Genomic DNA, 15034 nt, shown 5'->3' on the forward strand with positions numbered 1-15034 from the left:
CCTCCTGAAAGCTTCTTCAGAGAGAGGGGCCAGACCTCACCAACTCTTCTAATGACACTAAGTTCTGTCCATTTATCTTCCTAAACAGCTTTGCTGATAAAGAAGGGAAACCTTGCAGGGGGTAGTGGCATACACCTTTAATCCTAGCACTTGGGAGGTAATTACACAGTTCTCATCGGGTTCTGATTAGTACTCCAGGGGTGTCATTATACATAACAAAGGCTCCTCCCTGGTTTCTCTGGCTTCCTGTGTATCATCATGATGCCATCTAGCATAGTGTGACCTACCCAGTGTGCCCTTACCCGTTGTAGCACTCTTCTATCTTAAACTTTCACATTCTAGTGGCAGTAGCTAAATATGGAGTATTTTATTACGGCAACAGAAAACAGACTAATATGCCTGCTAACGAGCAAGGGTACAATCTTTATCTTCATGGAGTTACTGGGAAACAATTAGAACACATTCCACCTTTCTACTTCCCTTGAGCAGACAGATCAAAGGTCTTAGAACCCTTCCAGAGAAGAAACTAGCAGAACACATTCTCCTTCATCTTCACCAAATTCCCACTGAATCATTTTCTTCTCAGCCACACATCTCATTGTCCAAGATTCTAAATCTAAGAAGTAAAGGCTATTTGTTGGTCCTGTAGGCATTTGCTTCTTTTGACTGGGAGGTGGGAATGGGCAGATGGGTATGTATTCTGATCCTGATTTAAGCACAAAACCATTTGATGTTACAGTAAAATCACCAAAGCCTTGCAAACAATCTCTGGTCCCAGGTAAGCAGGTAAGGAATGGGTACTCTCTGAGTGTGAAGACAATGCTCTCATTATTCTGACCCTTAACCCAGCCTGACAAAGTTGGCTGCAGTTTAGATTTCTTCCCAAGGCTCTATTGCAAGAACACTGTACCTCATACCCCAGTGTGTACTGCAGGAACAGCAGAGGAAGTCATGTAGGGGCCTTTTTATTCTTTTAAGAAGGTACAAAGAAAAATAAAATGTGCAAGTTGCTTGTCACTCACCTTGAATCTCACAGACTGCCATCTGGATGCTCCCTTTACAACCCTTCCAGGCATCTTCAGGAGAATCGTAATAGGATAGTATTCCCCCACAAAGAAGGAACCATCGAGGCTGCCAACCTAAAAATGGGAAAAGTCATCACAATTACTGGTGTGTAAACTGTCAGCCCAGGCATAAAAATAGGACCCAATAATGTAGGGTACAAAGAAGCAGGTTAGAAAAAACTTGTCCATTTGATCCTATTCTTATAAAATTAGAAACAGTCCTGATGGGGGATATCCGTCTGTATGCTGTGAATATATGTTTCTCTTATTGGTTGATGAATAAAGCTGTTTTGGCCAATGGACAGGCAGGATTTGGCCAGGTGGGAAATCCAAACAGGGACAGAGAAAGGTAGTAGGCAGAGTCAAGGAGACATCATGTAGCTCCTGGAAAGACAGGATGCCCAGACATTCTACAGTAAGCCAAGACCATGTGAAGATATGTAGATGAATAGAAATGGGTTAATTAATTAAGAGAGCTAGACAATAAGAAGCCTGAGCCATGGGCCAAACTGTTTATAGTTAATATAAGCCTCTGTGTGTTTATTTGGAACTAAACAGCTTCAGGGACTAGGCGGGACAGAAAAATCCATATACACAGTCCTACAGGCATATACTTTAGTCACATGAGATACAGAAGTTGGGAAGGATCAAGGGTAGAGAAGTGATGGTAAAGCTGGGCAGTTGTAGCATTTGGGAGGCAGGGGAAAGCAGTTCTCTTTGAGTTCCAGGTCAACAAGGACTACAAAGGGAGTTCCAGGACAGCCAGGGCTACACAGAGATACCCTGTCTCAAAAAAAAAAAAAAAAAAAAAAAAAAAAAGTGATGGTGATATGTAATAGGACTTACCCATATTGTTATTTTCAGCCCCCCCTTTAAACAGCTCAAGTAATCTGTGATTTTGTCTAAGAATTATCAGGAACTTAGAAATTGTGCAGCAAAGATTACGATGACATCTCAGCAAAGGCTATGCAGTATTCAGACTGATGAGCCTACCTAGAAGCATAGCTCTTGGGACAGTTTTCTCTGACCATTTAGTATTAGCCAACCAAAGCACAGCAATCTTTAAACCCTCAAGATTTAGCTCTAATCACATCAACATCTGGGTATGGGGACAAGATATATACAGTAGAAGCTGGCATCTTAGCTAGTCTTCTCACATGCTCTGTAATTCCAAACAAACCAAACTGATCTGCTACGAATCAAGCTTCTCATTCCTCATAAAATGCCCTCACTGACTATTGCTACTTTACCCATGCACGCACACACAGAGTATGCATTTTCAGTTAGGCATAGTTTTCTCCTCTTTGTAGTGCCACATTATCTTTCCTTCATGTGATTCTGCTGGGGCAGAGGCATCCAGAAAGAAGGTTGTGGGGACTTTGAGCAGAGCTCCAAGTAGATTAAGCAGACACAGATATCTATTCAGTGGGTTTTGGGGGATTGTATAAACCATGTTGGTAGGGGCTAGAGGGTAAGGAGCACTTGTTGTTCTTGTAGAGGATCATAGTTTGGTTTCCAGCACTCACAAGGTGGCTAATATAACTATTCGAGGGTCCAATGCCCAAGCAATGCCCAGGGAAGGAGTTGGGAAATGTTCTTCCTATTCACTAGTGCCTGCTCTTCTAGGAACCACAAGACACAAGCCTATCAAGAAACATGTCTCGCATTTCCTTCAATAAAACTAGATGAACACTAATTCTCAACATCTACTCTTCAATAATACCTGAACTGAAATATGATTTTTTCTCACCAAAGATAAATATATTTTTTAAAAAATTGCAGCTACTCCTCTTGTCACACTCTCTGTATAGAAAGCTTCTGTGTAGAGAGGAAGACCCTTTATTGACTGTAAGAAGCCCTATGGTCGTATGGGCCCAGCCCACAATTCTAGCAACTGTATTGAAATAAATTCATAAATATGTTTATATTGGAGGAGAATACTTTGTAATCTCAACTTCAAGTTCTATGGACACACAAACTTGATGACCACCATCAACACCACCTAGCAGCCTGTCACTCATCAGAGTACAATGCTATCATCCTGGTGTCAGACACCACTGACGCATTACAACACCTTCGCAAAGAATCTAATTATTTACACACTATTTAGGACAGTTCACCCTTATTGAAGCAAACAGTTTCCCAGAAGCTGAAAATGGAAGAAGTCTTTGAAATCACCCAAGTCAATCTGTTCAATTTATTGATTAAGAAACCTATCCTAAGACATAGTCTGTATACAAGAGAACCAAGGAGAAAATTATGTCTTTCTCTATTGTCCTTGTGGGCACAAAAACTCCCAAGCCTTAGCTCCCTGCTGGTAGAAAGCCATCTCCATACAGAACAGTCTTTTCACTCATGGCTCAACTCCTGCCACCCTGACTTGTGTGGATGCTCCCTGCCCCAGAATAATCCACACACATATATATAAAGCATTGGAGACATACCTGATAACTATTTCATCAAGTTTAGGATTGGCTTGCTTGCTTTAGCAGTCTCCAAGAAAAAGAAGCAATAGGGTCACATACTGACATACAAAGTAAATTACTATAAAGAAACAGCTCATCCTAAGATCTGCAGTCAGCAAGCTGGGGCCCATGGAGTTGGTTTCAATGAAGGCCAATGTCCTACCCCATTCATTCTAGCTAGGCAGTGAAGTCCCTTCTTACTCAGCTTTTTTGTTTTATTCTAGTCTTTAAGCAGGTAGTCCCTATAAATATGACTGGAGGAGCATTCTATTTACTTGATCTACCAATTCAAGGGCTAATCTTACCTAAAAAATACTCTATAGAGTGTTTCCTCAAATGTCTGAGGCTCTGAGTACCTCAACTTTCCATTACTATGACATGAATCCTAAGATAAATCAATTTGCAAGGAGGAAAGATTTTGGCTCAGTATTTTACCAGATGTTTTAAGTCATGGTCATTGGGACTCCACTGCCTTTGGACTGTGGTGAAGTGGTACGTGATGGTAGTGGCCAAGAGCTTAGCGACATAAGATGCTCACCTCATGGAAGCTAGGAAGCAGGAAAGAAACCAGCATCCAACTTTTTCAGAGTATGCCCTCAGTAACCCACTTCCTTTTTCTGGCTCCTCACAGAGTTGCTGCCTCCTGCCAACAGTATGAGCTGAGGACCAAAGCTGAATCCCACATGGGCCTTTGAGGAGCATCCCATATCCCTGACACTATAAACCACTACATCAATTTCAAGACCATTTTTTAACATAGCACAGCATTTTCAAAAGCCTGCCAACTAAACAAAGACAAACACTAATCACAATGTGATTCCAGATTCTCTAATAATAATAAAAATCTTGAAATTAAAAAGGAATGTACAAAGCTAGCTTTCTCTTACAGGAACCCTAAAATGCTGAAAGTCCTCCACTGTCTGCACAGCCCAGCTGCAGTGAGCTTTGAGGGTGGCTGGTGACCTGTGCTGTTGGGGGCACAGAAGCCTTTGGTCTCACAGAGAAGCACTGAGAACCAGGAATGTTAATCACACAGGCATGTCTCCTCAATGGAGGAGATACAAATCAAATACCCACATTCCACCCAGAAAGCTAGCTGAGAGTGGAGGTTGCTAAGGACCTGGTGACCTTTTCCCTATCTAAAGGGACAGATGTCACCCTAGTTCCCCAGAATGATTATCCCAGACTCTTCCCTCTCTAGATCACTGTCCATTCTCGGGGGAAATGTCACATGTACTTTATGGCAGGCTCATCTCTATGCTATTGGTCAGAGACCACACTAGATGCTAGGCCCTTTGGCCACCCTCATGGTCACATGGTACTTTGTAAAGGAGTCTCCACGTAGTCACACCTTAAGCTTCATTGTGAACCTGGAATTGGACTGACTGTTGCATGTAAACCTTTCCCCGAATTGTACTGAATTTTAAACATGCTGACAATGAACCTCCTGGCATTAGACTCCCTGAAGTCTGATTCAGGCTGACAAAGTCAGTCTGCACCAGGCTTTCATTCTCGGACACCTGCAGGAACCCCTCACTGCACTAATGACTGAAGCAACTCCTTCCTTGCTGTAAGTTGTGCTTACCTGGGGGAGGTATAATTATTCAAGGGAATTTCAGTATGCCACCATTTTATTCTTTAACTTGGAACTTCAGAAACTATGACAAAGGAGCTTCCTTAGAAGCTCAAGATTCTTGAAGTCTCAAAAGACACATTAAGAAACTCCATTCCTGTTAGATTAGATTAAATGTTGTGATGAAAAGTCCGGTTGTGTTGGACACACTGTTCTTTTTAATGCCCAATGCTGAGAAACTTGGCTACAGCCCAGCAACAATGGACTGTACAAGAAAAGATGCATGGATGGTGAGGTGGTTATTGATTTACTTCATGTTTCAAGATATTCTTCAGATAGCCTGGAAATGAGAGATGATAAAAGACTCAAGGTAATAAAAGAACTGGTAGAAACTACAGGTCTGTACCATTCATTCTGTCCTCCTTAGCCTGCCAACTAACTGACTTATCTTCCTGTCCAACCCAAGCCCCTTTTTGCTAACCTCTATTAAGGAGGAAACCTGTTTCAAACTATATACATGAAAGGATGAGCCAAGAAACTCTAGAGTTTTAGCTTATACCCTGTTTCACCAGAGATGGTGACATTCAGGGGGAAAACAGTATGTAAATGCAAATTTATGCTTTGTATAATCCTGGATTATATCACTTTGGAAAGTATATGTGACATTTATTTTGTGGAAATTCAGCATCCACTCTGCACATTTCCATTGCTATAGACTCCTTTCTCCACACTTCATGTAATTTGGCTGGAGCTGCCCAGTTTCAGGATAGGTATATATATATGCAATACAGGTATCACTGGAGTTTCACATACTCCATCCTCAGTGAGTTCCAGAAAGAGCAACTGGCCCTTTGAGCCAGTGAGCATTCTGGGATCTTCCTCTAGGATCAGAGAAAGACAGAAATTACTGGAGAGAGTCCCTTTTTTCCTTGACCCTAAGGATTTGTGGCAGCTATTTTGCTATCACAAGGTACCTAAGCATGACTGCTACATAAGCGGGGAATGGAGGTAAAAGATTTGAGGGGCAGAGAGAGAAGAGGGGAAATCTGGATGCTGTTCAATCAGAGCATGTCATGTCTGAGGGAAGTCAGGCTTGGATTTCCAGATAAGTGAGGTAAAGTAATCAATGTCCTGGTTGTTGCTGTTATTATTTGTTGTGTTTTGCAAGCTTGCTAAATAGGAACTTACTTCAAACAAGAGTTCTAAAGAATCAACTCACCAAACATACAAAAAGCACTTGACAAAAATCTAAAGTTCTTTCTTGATTAAAAAATAAAAAGACAAGCAAAACCAAAACTAAGACTATAAAGGGCTTTCCCACAGTCAACACACCCAACAGTGAGAGATGGAGAGCTTTTTCCCCTAACATAGGGTTCCTGCTCTCTCCATTTCTACTGAACAGTGCACAGGAGGTTTTAGACAGGATAATGAATGAGAAAATGGAATAAATGCTATCCTTTTGAGACAGGAAAAAACAAATCTAGTCTACTTAGAAATATGCTTGAATAAGCCAGTTCAGCAATATTCAATGTACAAACATCAACTGAACTTCTTTCTGTATAGAAGCAATGAACAATTTGAAAACGAAATTCAAGAACAATTTACTGTAACTTCAAATAAATTACTCAGAGAAACAATAGCATTAAAATTTTGTTAAAGTTGCTGTGTGTGGTGATGCAGGCCTTTAATCTCAGAATTTGGGTAGCAGGTGTCAGTTCAAGACCATCCTGGTCTACATCATGCGTTCCTGGACAGCTAGGGCTAAACAGTAAGACTCTGTCTCAAAAATAAACAAAACAAAGCAAAACAAAACAAAACTAAACTAAACAATAAAGTGTTAAAGTCCTATATACCACCACGCCCAAACTACAGTCTGCTGTCCCTTCCTCACACAGCAGATGTTTTCTACACTTAATCATCAGACAACCATTTGAAGAATTCATTCTTCACTCCTTCTGGAAGACAGGGGTTTGCTGTACTGATCAGGCTACCTCAAAATCCCCAAGTTCAATGAATCCTTCTGCCTTGCCTTCCAGAGTATCCGGAACTACACATGCCACCATATCTGGCTAAATAATCCACCTTATTATTAATCAAAAAGCTTTTCAACTCAATTAATATTGAAATACACACACACACACACTCACACACGACCATAATTTTCTTTGAAATATGTACTTATATTTGGATGTAAACTTATAGTACTCGTGTTAATTGGGTATTAAATTTTCTTTATAACATTCTAACACTTTAAACTCCAAATTTCTAAACAAAAATGTTCTTACTTCTTTAAAGGATCAAACTAAAGAAAAAACACATGAGCCATGTCCATGTAACAAGTGGAGACAAGTACACTGTACTACATGACAAGCAGCTCATCTGGACCACTCTGAGGACCACTCTGAGGAAGGGGATGGCTCATTAAACAAGCACCTGAAATACTTGAATATGTCTATCAAGTAAAATTTATGCTTTGGGAAACAATTTCAAGTTTCAACAAATGAACAGGCCTCTAATAGCATAACAGTCAAGGGACAAACACTGTCCCTTCCAAGATTTTCTTGGGCTCTTTATGGTCAAGTCTCCCTGGTGTCTTAGTCACTGCCCTGTCACTCACTGTTCTGTTGCTCTGAGGAGACACCACAAGCAAGGGAACTCATTTTTAAAAAGCATTTAATCGGAGGCATGCTTAGTTTCAGAAGATTAGTCTATCATCATCATGGCAGGAAACATGGTAGCTAGTAGGCATGCAGCTGATCTACAGGCATTCAGGCAGAGGGAGAAAGAGACATGGGCTTTTAAAATCTCAAGGCTCCTCCAACAAAAGCCATACCTCCTAATCCAGATCATTCTCATTTTAAACCATTACATCTGGCCTGCTACTTGAAGTGTTTTTCATTTTGACTTCGAAAGTATTTTCCAATTTAATTGAAGACTTCCTTTTTTGATCTGGTTTATGTTACGTTAAAGTATAACATTTGGGGATCTCTACATCCTTTTGGTTATTGATACAGAGTAATTTCCATTAAGGGCACATGACATTCTTTTGATGCCACTTGGTAAGGTTGAGTGCTATGGCCCAGTATGTGGCCGACTGTGGTAAGTATTCATGGGCATTTGAACAGCTGTTGCATTTTGCTTTCTTTTCCACATTAACCATGGGAGTGGGTTTAAAGGGTTTAAAGGTGGCTCCTTCTTCTTGGCCCAATAATGATTCTCTTAAACAAGTGACGGCAGAATGCCACCAGGTGAAATAGCTGCTTTATGCTAAGGCAAGGGTTCTTATACTTCCACTTATGATCTCTTTTTAAATGTGACTTTAGCATTTACTGATAATAAGTCATTAAGAAGTCCATTTTAAAGCAAGTGTTTTAGTATACATATAATCCTACCATTAAAGGTGAGAAGTAAATTTACATAGTAAGAAGAGATATATACTGGATTCTTTTTCTATAAATGTGATCTTGGCTAAATATATGAAACTACAGGACAAAGCATCCTCAACATTTTCGGAGTTAATTACTTATTTTTGTTTGTTTGTTTGTTTGTTTTTGAGATAGGGTCTTACCATGTAACTCTAACTACCTAGAACTAGCTATAACTAGCTATGTAGATCTGGACAGCCTGAAACTCACAGATACCACCTGCCTCTGCCTCCTGAGTACTGGAGTCAAAGGCATACCCCACTATGTACTCAACTTATTTTGCTTTTATAACAGTCAATTCAGAGAATGCCATTTTGGGTAAACACATAGTACAAAATGGCAGAAGTGTTTCAGACCCATTTTTAGAGACTGCTGAAAATGCCATTCTACTATCAAGCCGAAATGCATTGACTGGATTTTATGAAACTCAAGTTAGGAACTCAAATAGGAATTTTGAAAATCTGGGGCTAGAGAAATGGCTCAGTAGTTAAGAGCATTGACTGTTCTTCCAAAGGAACTGGGTTCAATTCTCAGCACCCACATAGAAGCTTACAATCATCTGTAACTTCATTTCCAGGAAATCTGACACCCACTTCTGATCTCCCCAGGCACCAGGCACTTACGCCCATACAATATAAAAAATATATTTCAATATAAAACAATCCAAAAATAATACTAATTTGACACATACAGGCTGAGGAATGACAGTAGGAGAAGAATCAAGTCACTATGTATTTTTAATGTTTTTATTTATTCTTTGAATTTGAAAGTTCATGAATTCATATTGTGTATTTTGATCATATCAACCACCTTTCCCTCCAATTACCCTTAGTGCTCCCACGTTTCTCTCCAAACTTCATGTCTTCCATGTTTGGTTGTTATTGATAACCTCAGAGTCCAAATAGTGCTTCTCACATGGGCATGGGTGTGGGGCCATTCACTGAGGCTTAGGCAACCTAGTAGCAGCCATGTCCCCAGAGGAGCATGATTTTGCATCCCTTAGCGGCTATCCACTATATTCTTAAAGAGCAGAATATTTGATATGTCTAGCAAAAGCACTCTAGTTCCTGGTGCACACTAGTGTTAAATCTAGGCAGAGACGTTTCAGGCAGCATTTGTAGACAATATGTGGCATGGCAACACCTAGAATAAGTGCACATGTAAGTTCAGAACCAAATCTGTGATGAAGGTCTGACATGCAACACAGGTGAGTGCATTTGATTTTGAACTGATTCTTGGACTGTGTAAAAACCCTTTTACTTTGGTTGCAACCCCCTCACATTCAATTATAGGATTCCCTACAAAGCTGCGACCCACAGTTTTAAAATCTGGGTGCTTGAGCACCCCAGTTATTCTGTCTATCAACTCACCAGAGCACCTTAAAAATCAATTGAGGTGTTAATGGGAACCAAATTGATGGGAGATGACAAACTGCCAATACAGGTGGACAGTTTGAAGTTTCCTGCTTTGCTGAGGAGTCTGCCAGACACACTATGGCCTATGGGCTGAAGATGGATGTGCCAATTTACAGAACTTTGGATGACTGTTGAGGTAGCAAGATGTCTCTGTCATTTCTAGAATTTATATACTATCCTTCTGTGGTCTTTGATGGAGTTGAAGACAGAGAGTTATGGTTATAGTTTTCCTTAGTTATGATTAACAATAAGTTACACAGGACAGATGATAGAATATTTTCTTTAATTCCTGATAATGTTAGTGGACTAAATATTGTTAACTATAGTTCTTATTTGGTAACTGTTTTGTTATATATTTTACTATGTTAAGCTAAAGCCTTTCTTTTTATTTAGACAGAAAAGAGATGATGGGAGATGTCATTCTGTAAATATGTTTCTCTTATTGGTTCATGAATACAGCCCTGTTGGCCAACAGAAAAACAAAATAGGCAGGACTAGGAGACAAGGAAAATTCTGGGAGATGTAGTAGAGGGGAGTCAAGATGTAGGAAATGAGAGAAGTAAGGTGTCCAGACCCTTTCTCCAGTAAGATAAGACCACACGGAAACACTTAGATAGATAGAAATTAGTTAATATTTAAGACAGGGTCATCTAATAAGAAATGCTAGTAACTAGTCAACAGTTTCATAATTAATACACTGTCTCTGTGTGTTACTTTGGGACTGACGTGGCTCTGGGATCAGGTTGGTGGGAAACTGGTCATAACACCAAGTGTCTATAAACTCGTCATTAGCAGGGAAGAATCATAAAAAGAAAACATTGATTTACTGTGAGTTTTTAAATTCACAAGAAATGCTGCTGTACAGAAATTTAGTGGGGAAAAAACAGAAGAGCATTATTTAAATCCTTTCCTGAAAATAAAGCTAAAACTAGAAAAATGTGAAGGAAGTGTACTTTTTGATCAATAAAAGGGAAGGCCAGTGACTACAATAAATGGGCAAGACTGGTGGAGCAAAAAGCAGCAAAGCCCCTCAACTAACCTGAGCCCCTCAACTAACCTCCTGAGCCCCTTAACTAACCTCTTGAGCCCCTCAACTAACTCCTGGGCCCCTCAACTAACCTCCTGAGCCCCTTAACTAACCTCTTGAGCTCCTTAGCTAACCCCTTGAGCCCCTTAACTAACCTCCCATGCCTCTTAACTAATCTCCTGAACCCCTCAATTAACCTCTTGAGCTATTTACTAACTTTAATTTTAGTTTTTCCCACAAAACTACCATGTGAGTTTGAATGTTTCCCAGAAGTTGCTGCAAGCTTTTAAAATGTGTAAATCTCACCATCATAGAGAAAAACAGCTTTTCCCCAGATCATGGAAGGTCAAGTAACTAATGTTAATAAAATAAACTGAAACAAAAATTCTTAAAGGATTGACAAATTTTCTTAAGTAGTAGGTCAAAATTTAACTTTTACCACAAAACTATAGTTTGTTTTTAATCCATGTTATAAAATAATGTTGGAATGGTTCGAATAAGAATGGTCCCTATAGGCTGACATATTTGAATGCTTACTCATCGGGGAATGGAACTATTTGAGAAGGATTAGGAGGTGTTGCCTTGTTGGAGGAAGTGTGCTGGAGAGATGGGGTTGTAGACTTCAAAAAGCTCACCCCAGGCCCAGTGTCTCTGTCTGCTGCCTACAAATTAGGATGCAGTTTTCAGCTACGGCTCTAGTGTGCTGCCATGCTCCCACCATGCTCCTCCACCATGACAACAGACTAATTCTCCCAAAGTGTACACAAGCTCCATTAAATGCTTTGTTTCATAAGTGTTTCCTTGGTCACAGTGTCCCTTCATAGCAGCAGAACAGTGGAACATATATTGTATAAATGTATTAAGAAAGAATCATTTGAAATTGAAGCAAAGCATTTACTGATCTCAAGAACCCTGACCTCCACAACAACCTTAATGGTTTGTAAGTCCAGCCTGGCACTCATACCAGATCTCTTCAGAGCCCACCTCTACCTCAATAACTCTAGCAGAGCCCCAAACAGGAAGTGGCTAGCAAAGCCTTGGACTCCTGTGCCAGGTCCGTCAGTAACTGATGAGAAGGAAGAAATGCCCTTTATCATAACAGGTAAGTTGTGATTAGTCAAATTATAGGCTTTTCAGTTGACATCAATTAATCCACAGAGAGTGTTTTTAGCAGTTAAAATCGTCAGGCTTAGAGTCTAGAGTAAAGATCCCAGACCTCAATAAGAGATGGGGCTTGTAGAGAGTGGGAATGCAAGTAATGAGGGCTAGGATAATCACAATTATTCAAAACTCTCTGGAGCCTCCTGTAGGGTCTACTCTAAGTTACCTCTCTTGTATACAATAAGCAAACAGACTGCATATGTATTTACCATGTACTACATGCTTTTTTGCATATACCACTAGACTAGAGTGAGGATATTTTGGCACAAGTTGAGACTTCGGACATACAGGAAGAGTAATTGTTGCACACCACTCAGTTGCTCTGATCTTTCTTTGCAATTACTTAGTAGAGGCAAACTAAATAGTTTCAAAGTTTGCTTGCAAGCTGAGCACATCATCTTCCCTGTCACTTGGTGTCTCTCTGAAGAGATCAGGTATCATCATCCAATCCTGCCTCATTTGCCAGTCCAGTCACTGAGCCCCCCACTCTTGACATTTTTATGTGTTTTCAACATCCCATTATACCACACTGGGACATGCAGTGTAAGGTCACAGACAGATGGTAATGCTGAACTGTGTCTGTTATTTATCATGTGAGCCCTGGCTTCCTCACCAGTGACACCAGAAGTCTGCCCTTCTCCCCACCTCCACTCTAGCTCTCCTGTCATGTCCAGCCATGGCAGCCTTCCTTGAAGACTGTTTTTACCTTTCTTCCTATTTGAAGTTCTGAGTGACTACCTACAGTACAAACTTCACTTTCTAGCTCCACTTAATAATCTCTCTCCTCACACCTCACTAATATTTCTTTCTTCTAGAAAAGAATATTGTTTTGGTCCTGATTTCTCCATTGAAAACAATTTTGGCTCCTTTCCCTGTCCACACCAATACTATCCACAGTTCCATCTTACCTCTTTCAAGAAGCTTTTCCTTTATCACTGCTAAAAAGAGGTTCTTAAAAGGGGGTTCTTAACATTTTTCTTGACAAAACTGGCCTGTCTCTTTTACCTAATTTTATAATTTCCTCTCTATTTTTTTTCTTCCTATTCTCTGGCTGCTTACATTGGCATCACAGTAGGGCTGATCTCTACTTCAGAGGTGAATATAGGCCAAAAGAAAGAAGGAACAAAAGTCACCTGCAATCCCAACCCAGACAGCCCCAAATGCTAACAGTTTAGCCCATCAGAGGATGTTAAATCTCAGTAAATACTAACACTAGAGTGAAAGGGACACTTAACCTCCTCTAGAGACAGCTGTATAAAATATGATCCTCTAAGACATGTGAAGTCACAGCCCTGGGCAGCCACATGAAAGTGGAAGTGAGTTTCCAAGATTGAAAGGGTCCTTTGTCAGACTATAATCACTTGAGCACAAAGACTCTGTCCTGCTCCAAAAAGGGGTTCTAGCGCTCTCAAAGGGTCTGATGGATGAGAAACTCAAGCTCAATAAGGGTTTCTCAGATGCATAAATGAAAAGGGGATAATAGTGTTGAAACAAGATTTGTGAAATCATTTCTCTCATATTTAAAAATAAGGGCAGCTTCTTGTCTTAGAACATTATAGCTGAATGAAATGGTGTGTATTTTCAAGCAAATATTGTTTTCTGTGATATGGCAGGAAACCAGGAACATTTAGCTCTCTGTAGCAGTATTCTCCTATATTTTGCATTTCTTGATCTTGTCAGGTGCCGCCACATACTCCACAAGTTTGACCCAGGATCCAAGAAAACACCCAGGCAGTGACCACCATAGCTTGTTTTCTCATCTATCTTAAATTTGGTTCTAATGGAACTTGGCTGACTTTTGTTCAATCTAAACAAAACCAAAGTGATGGTTTTGGAAGTGGTAAGGAATAAACATCAAGAATGAAACCTGAGAAAAATGACACCCAGTCTTCTTCAGTTCACAGATCTAAGTCTAGATCACTCCTAATATATTCAAACATATCACATAGCAAAACGAGAGAGTGTGTGGCACTCCTGATGGGGAGATCACTACCACACATCTACTAGCTTTACTGTTAGGCTTATTTTGTTATGACAGTTGTATGCCTGGAGTAAAGAGCCATACTGGAAAGGCACTACTGGGAAACTGAAAACTGTCAGAGGTGTGGTCTAGTGGGGCATTTCCAGGACACAGAAATGTCCCTTTAGAGGACTGTAGGACTGGACAAGTCCCCTTGCTGTTGTTTCCTAGCCTTGAAGTTAAGTGTCTGCTCTTCCACACACCTGCACGATGATGTGCTACCACAGCCCCAAAACAACGGGACCAACAGATCACAGACCAGAACCTCCAATATTACAGGCCGTTTTCTTTATAGGGTTAATTATCACATGGATTTCACCATAGTAGCAAGAACTGAACAACACACTGTTACTGAATCCAAAATTCTCTGTGTAAAAGTTAATCATTGGATATCTACGTGTGAAAGGAGTTGCACTGCAACTCACATCAGACATGAAAGCTAATTCAAAATGAACCAGAGATCTAAAGAACAAAAACTATAAGGAAAAAGATACAACTGCACCTTCATGGCCTGGGGTTAGGCAACAGTTTGGTGTCAATGGTTATGCTATCAGACATATACAAAAGAAAATATCTGATAAAATAATTATCTGAAAATTAAAACATTTGTGCTATCAATGACACCCTTAAAAAATGAAAAAGACAACCCACAGAATAAGTATTTAAATCCATACAACTGATAAGAAACTGACATCTACACTAAAGAACTATTACAACTCCATAAGGAGAAAGACACCCAATTAGCAAGTGAGCAAAGATGTAAATAACATTTCTAGATGGTTTATAAACAAATAAAAAGATGGTCGACAGCTATAGTTAGGGAAGCATAAATCAATTCATGTAGCATAAATCAAATCAGTAGGGTTACCTATAACATGAAATAA

General features: G+C 40.0%; 1 protein-coding gene across 1 annotated transcript in view; it reads right to left on the reverse strand.

The window, feature by feature from the left end:
• Positions 1-15034, reverse strand: part of Plekha8 (pleckstrin homology domain containing A8) — a 45628-nt gene that overhangs the window by 24179 nt on the left and 6415 nt on the right. Inside the window, exon 2 of the mRNA XM_051202812.1 lies at positions 1023-1139. Coding sequence (XP_051058769.1) covers positions 1023-1139 — 117 coding nt within the window. The remainder of the gene's footprint in view (positions 1-1022; positions 1140-15034) is intronic.

Source organism: Phodopus roborovskii, unplaced genomic scaffold (assembly GCF_943737965.1).
Source record: "Phodopus roborovskii unplaced genomic scaffold, PHOROB, whole genome shotgun sequence".
In the NCBI taxonomy this organism is placed as follows: domain Eukaryota; kingdom Metazoa; phylum Chordata; class Mammalia; order Rodentia; family Cricetidae; genus Phodopus; species Phodopus roborovskii.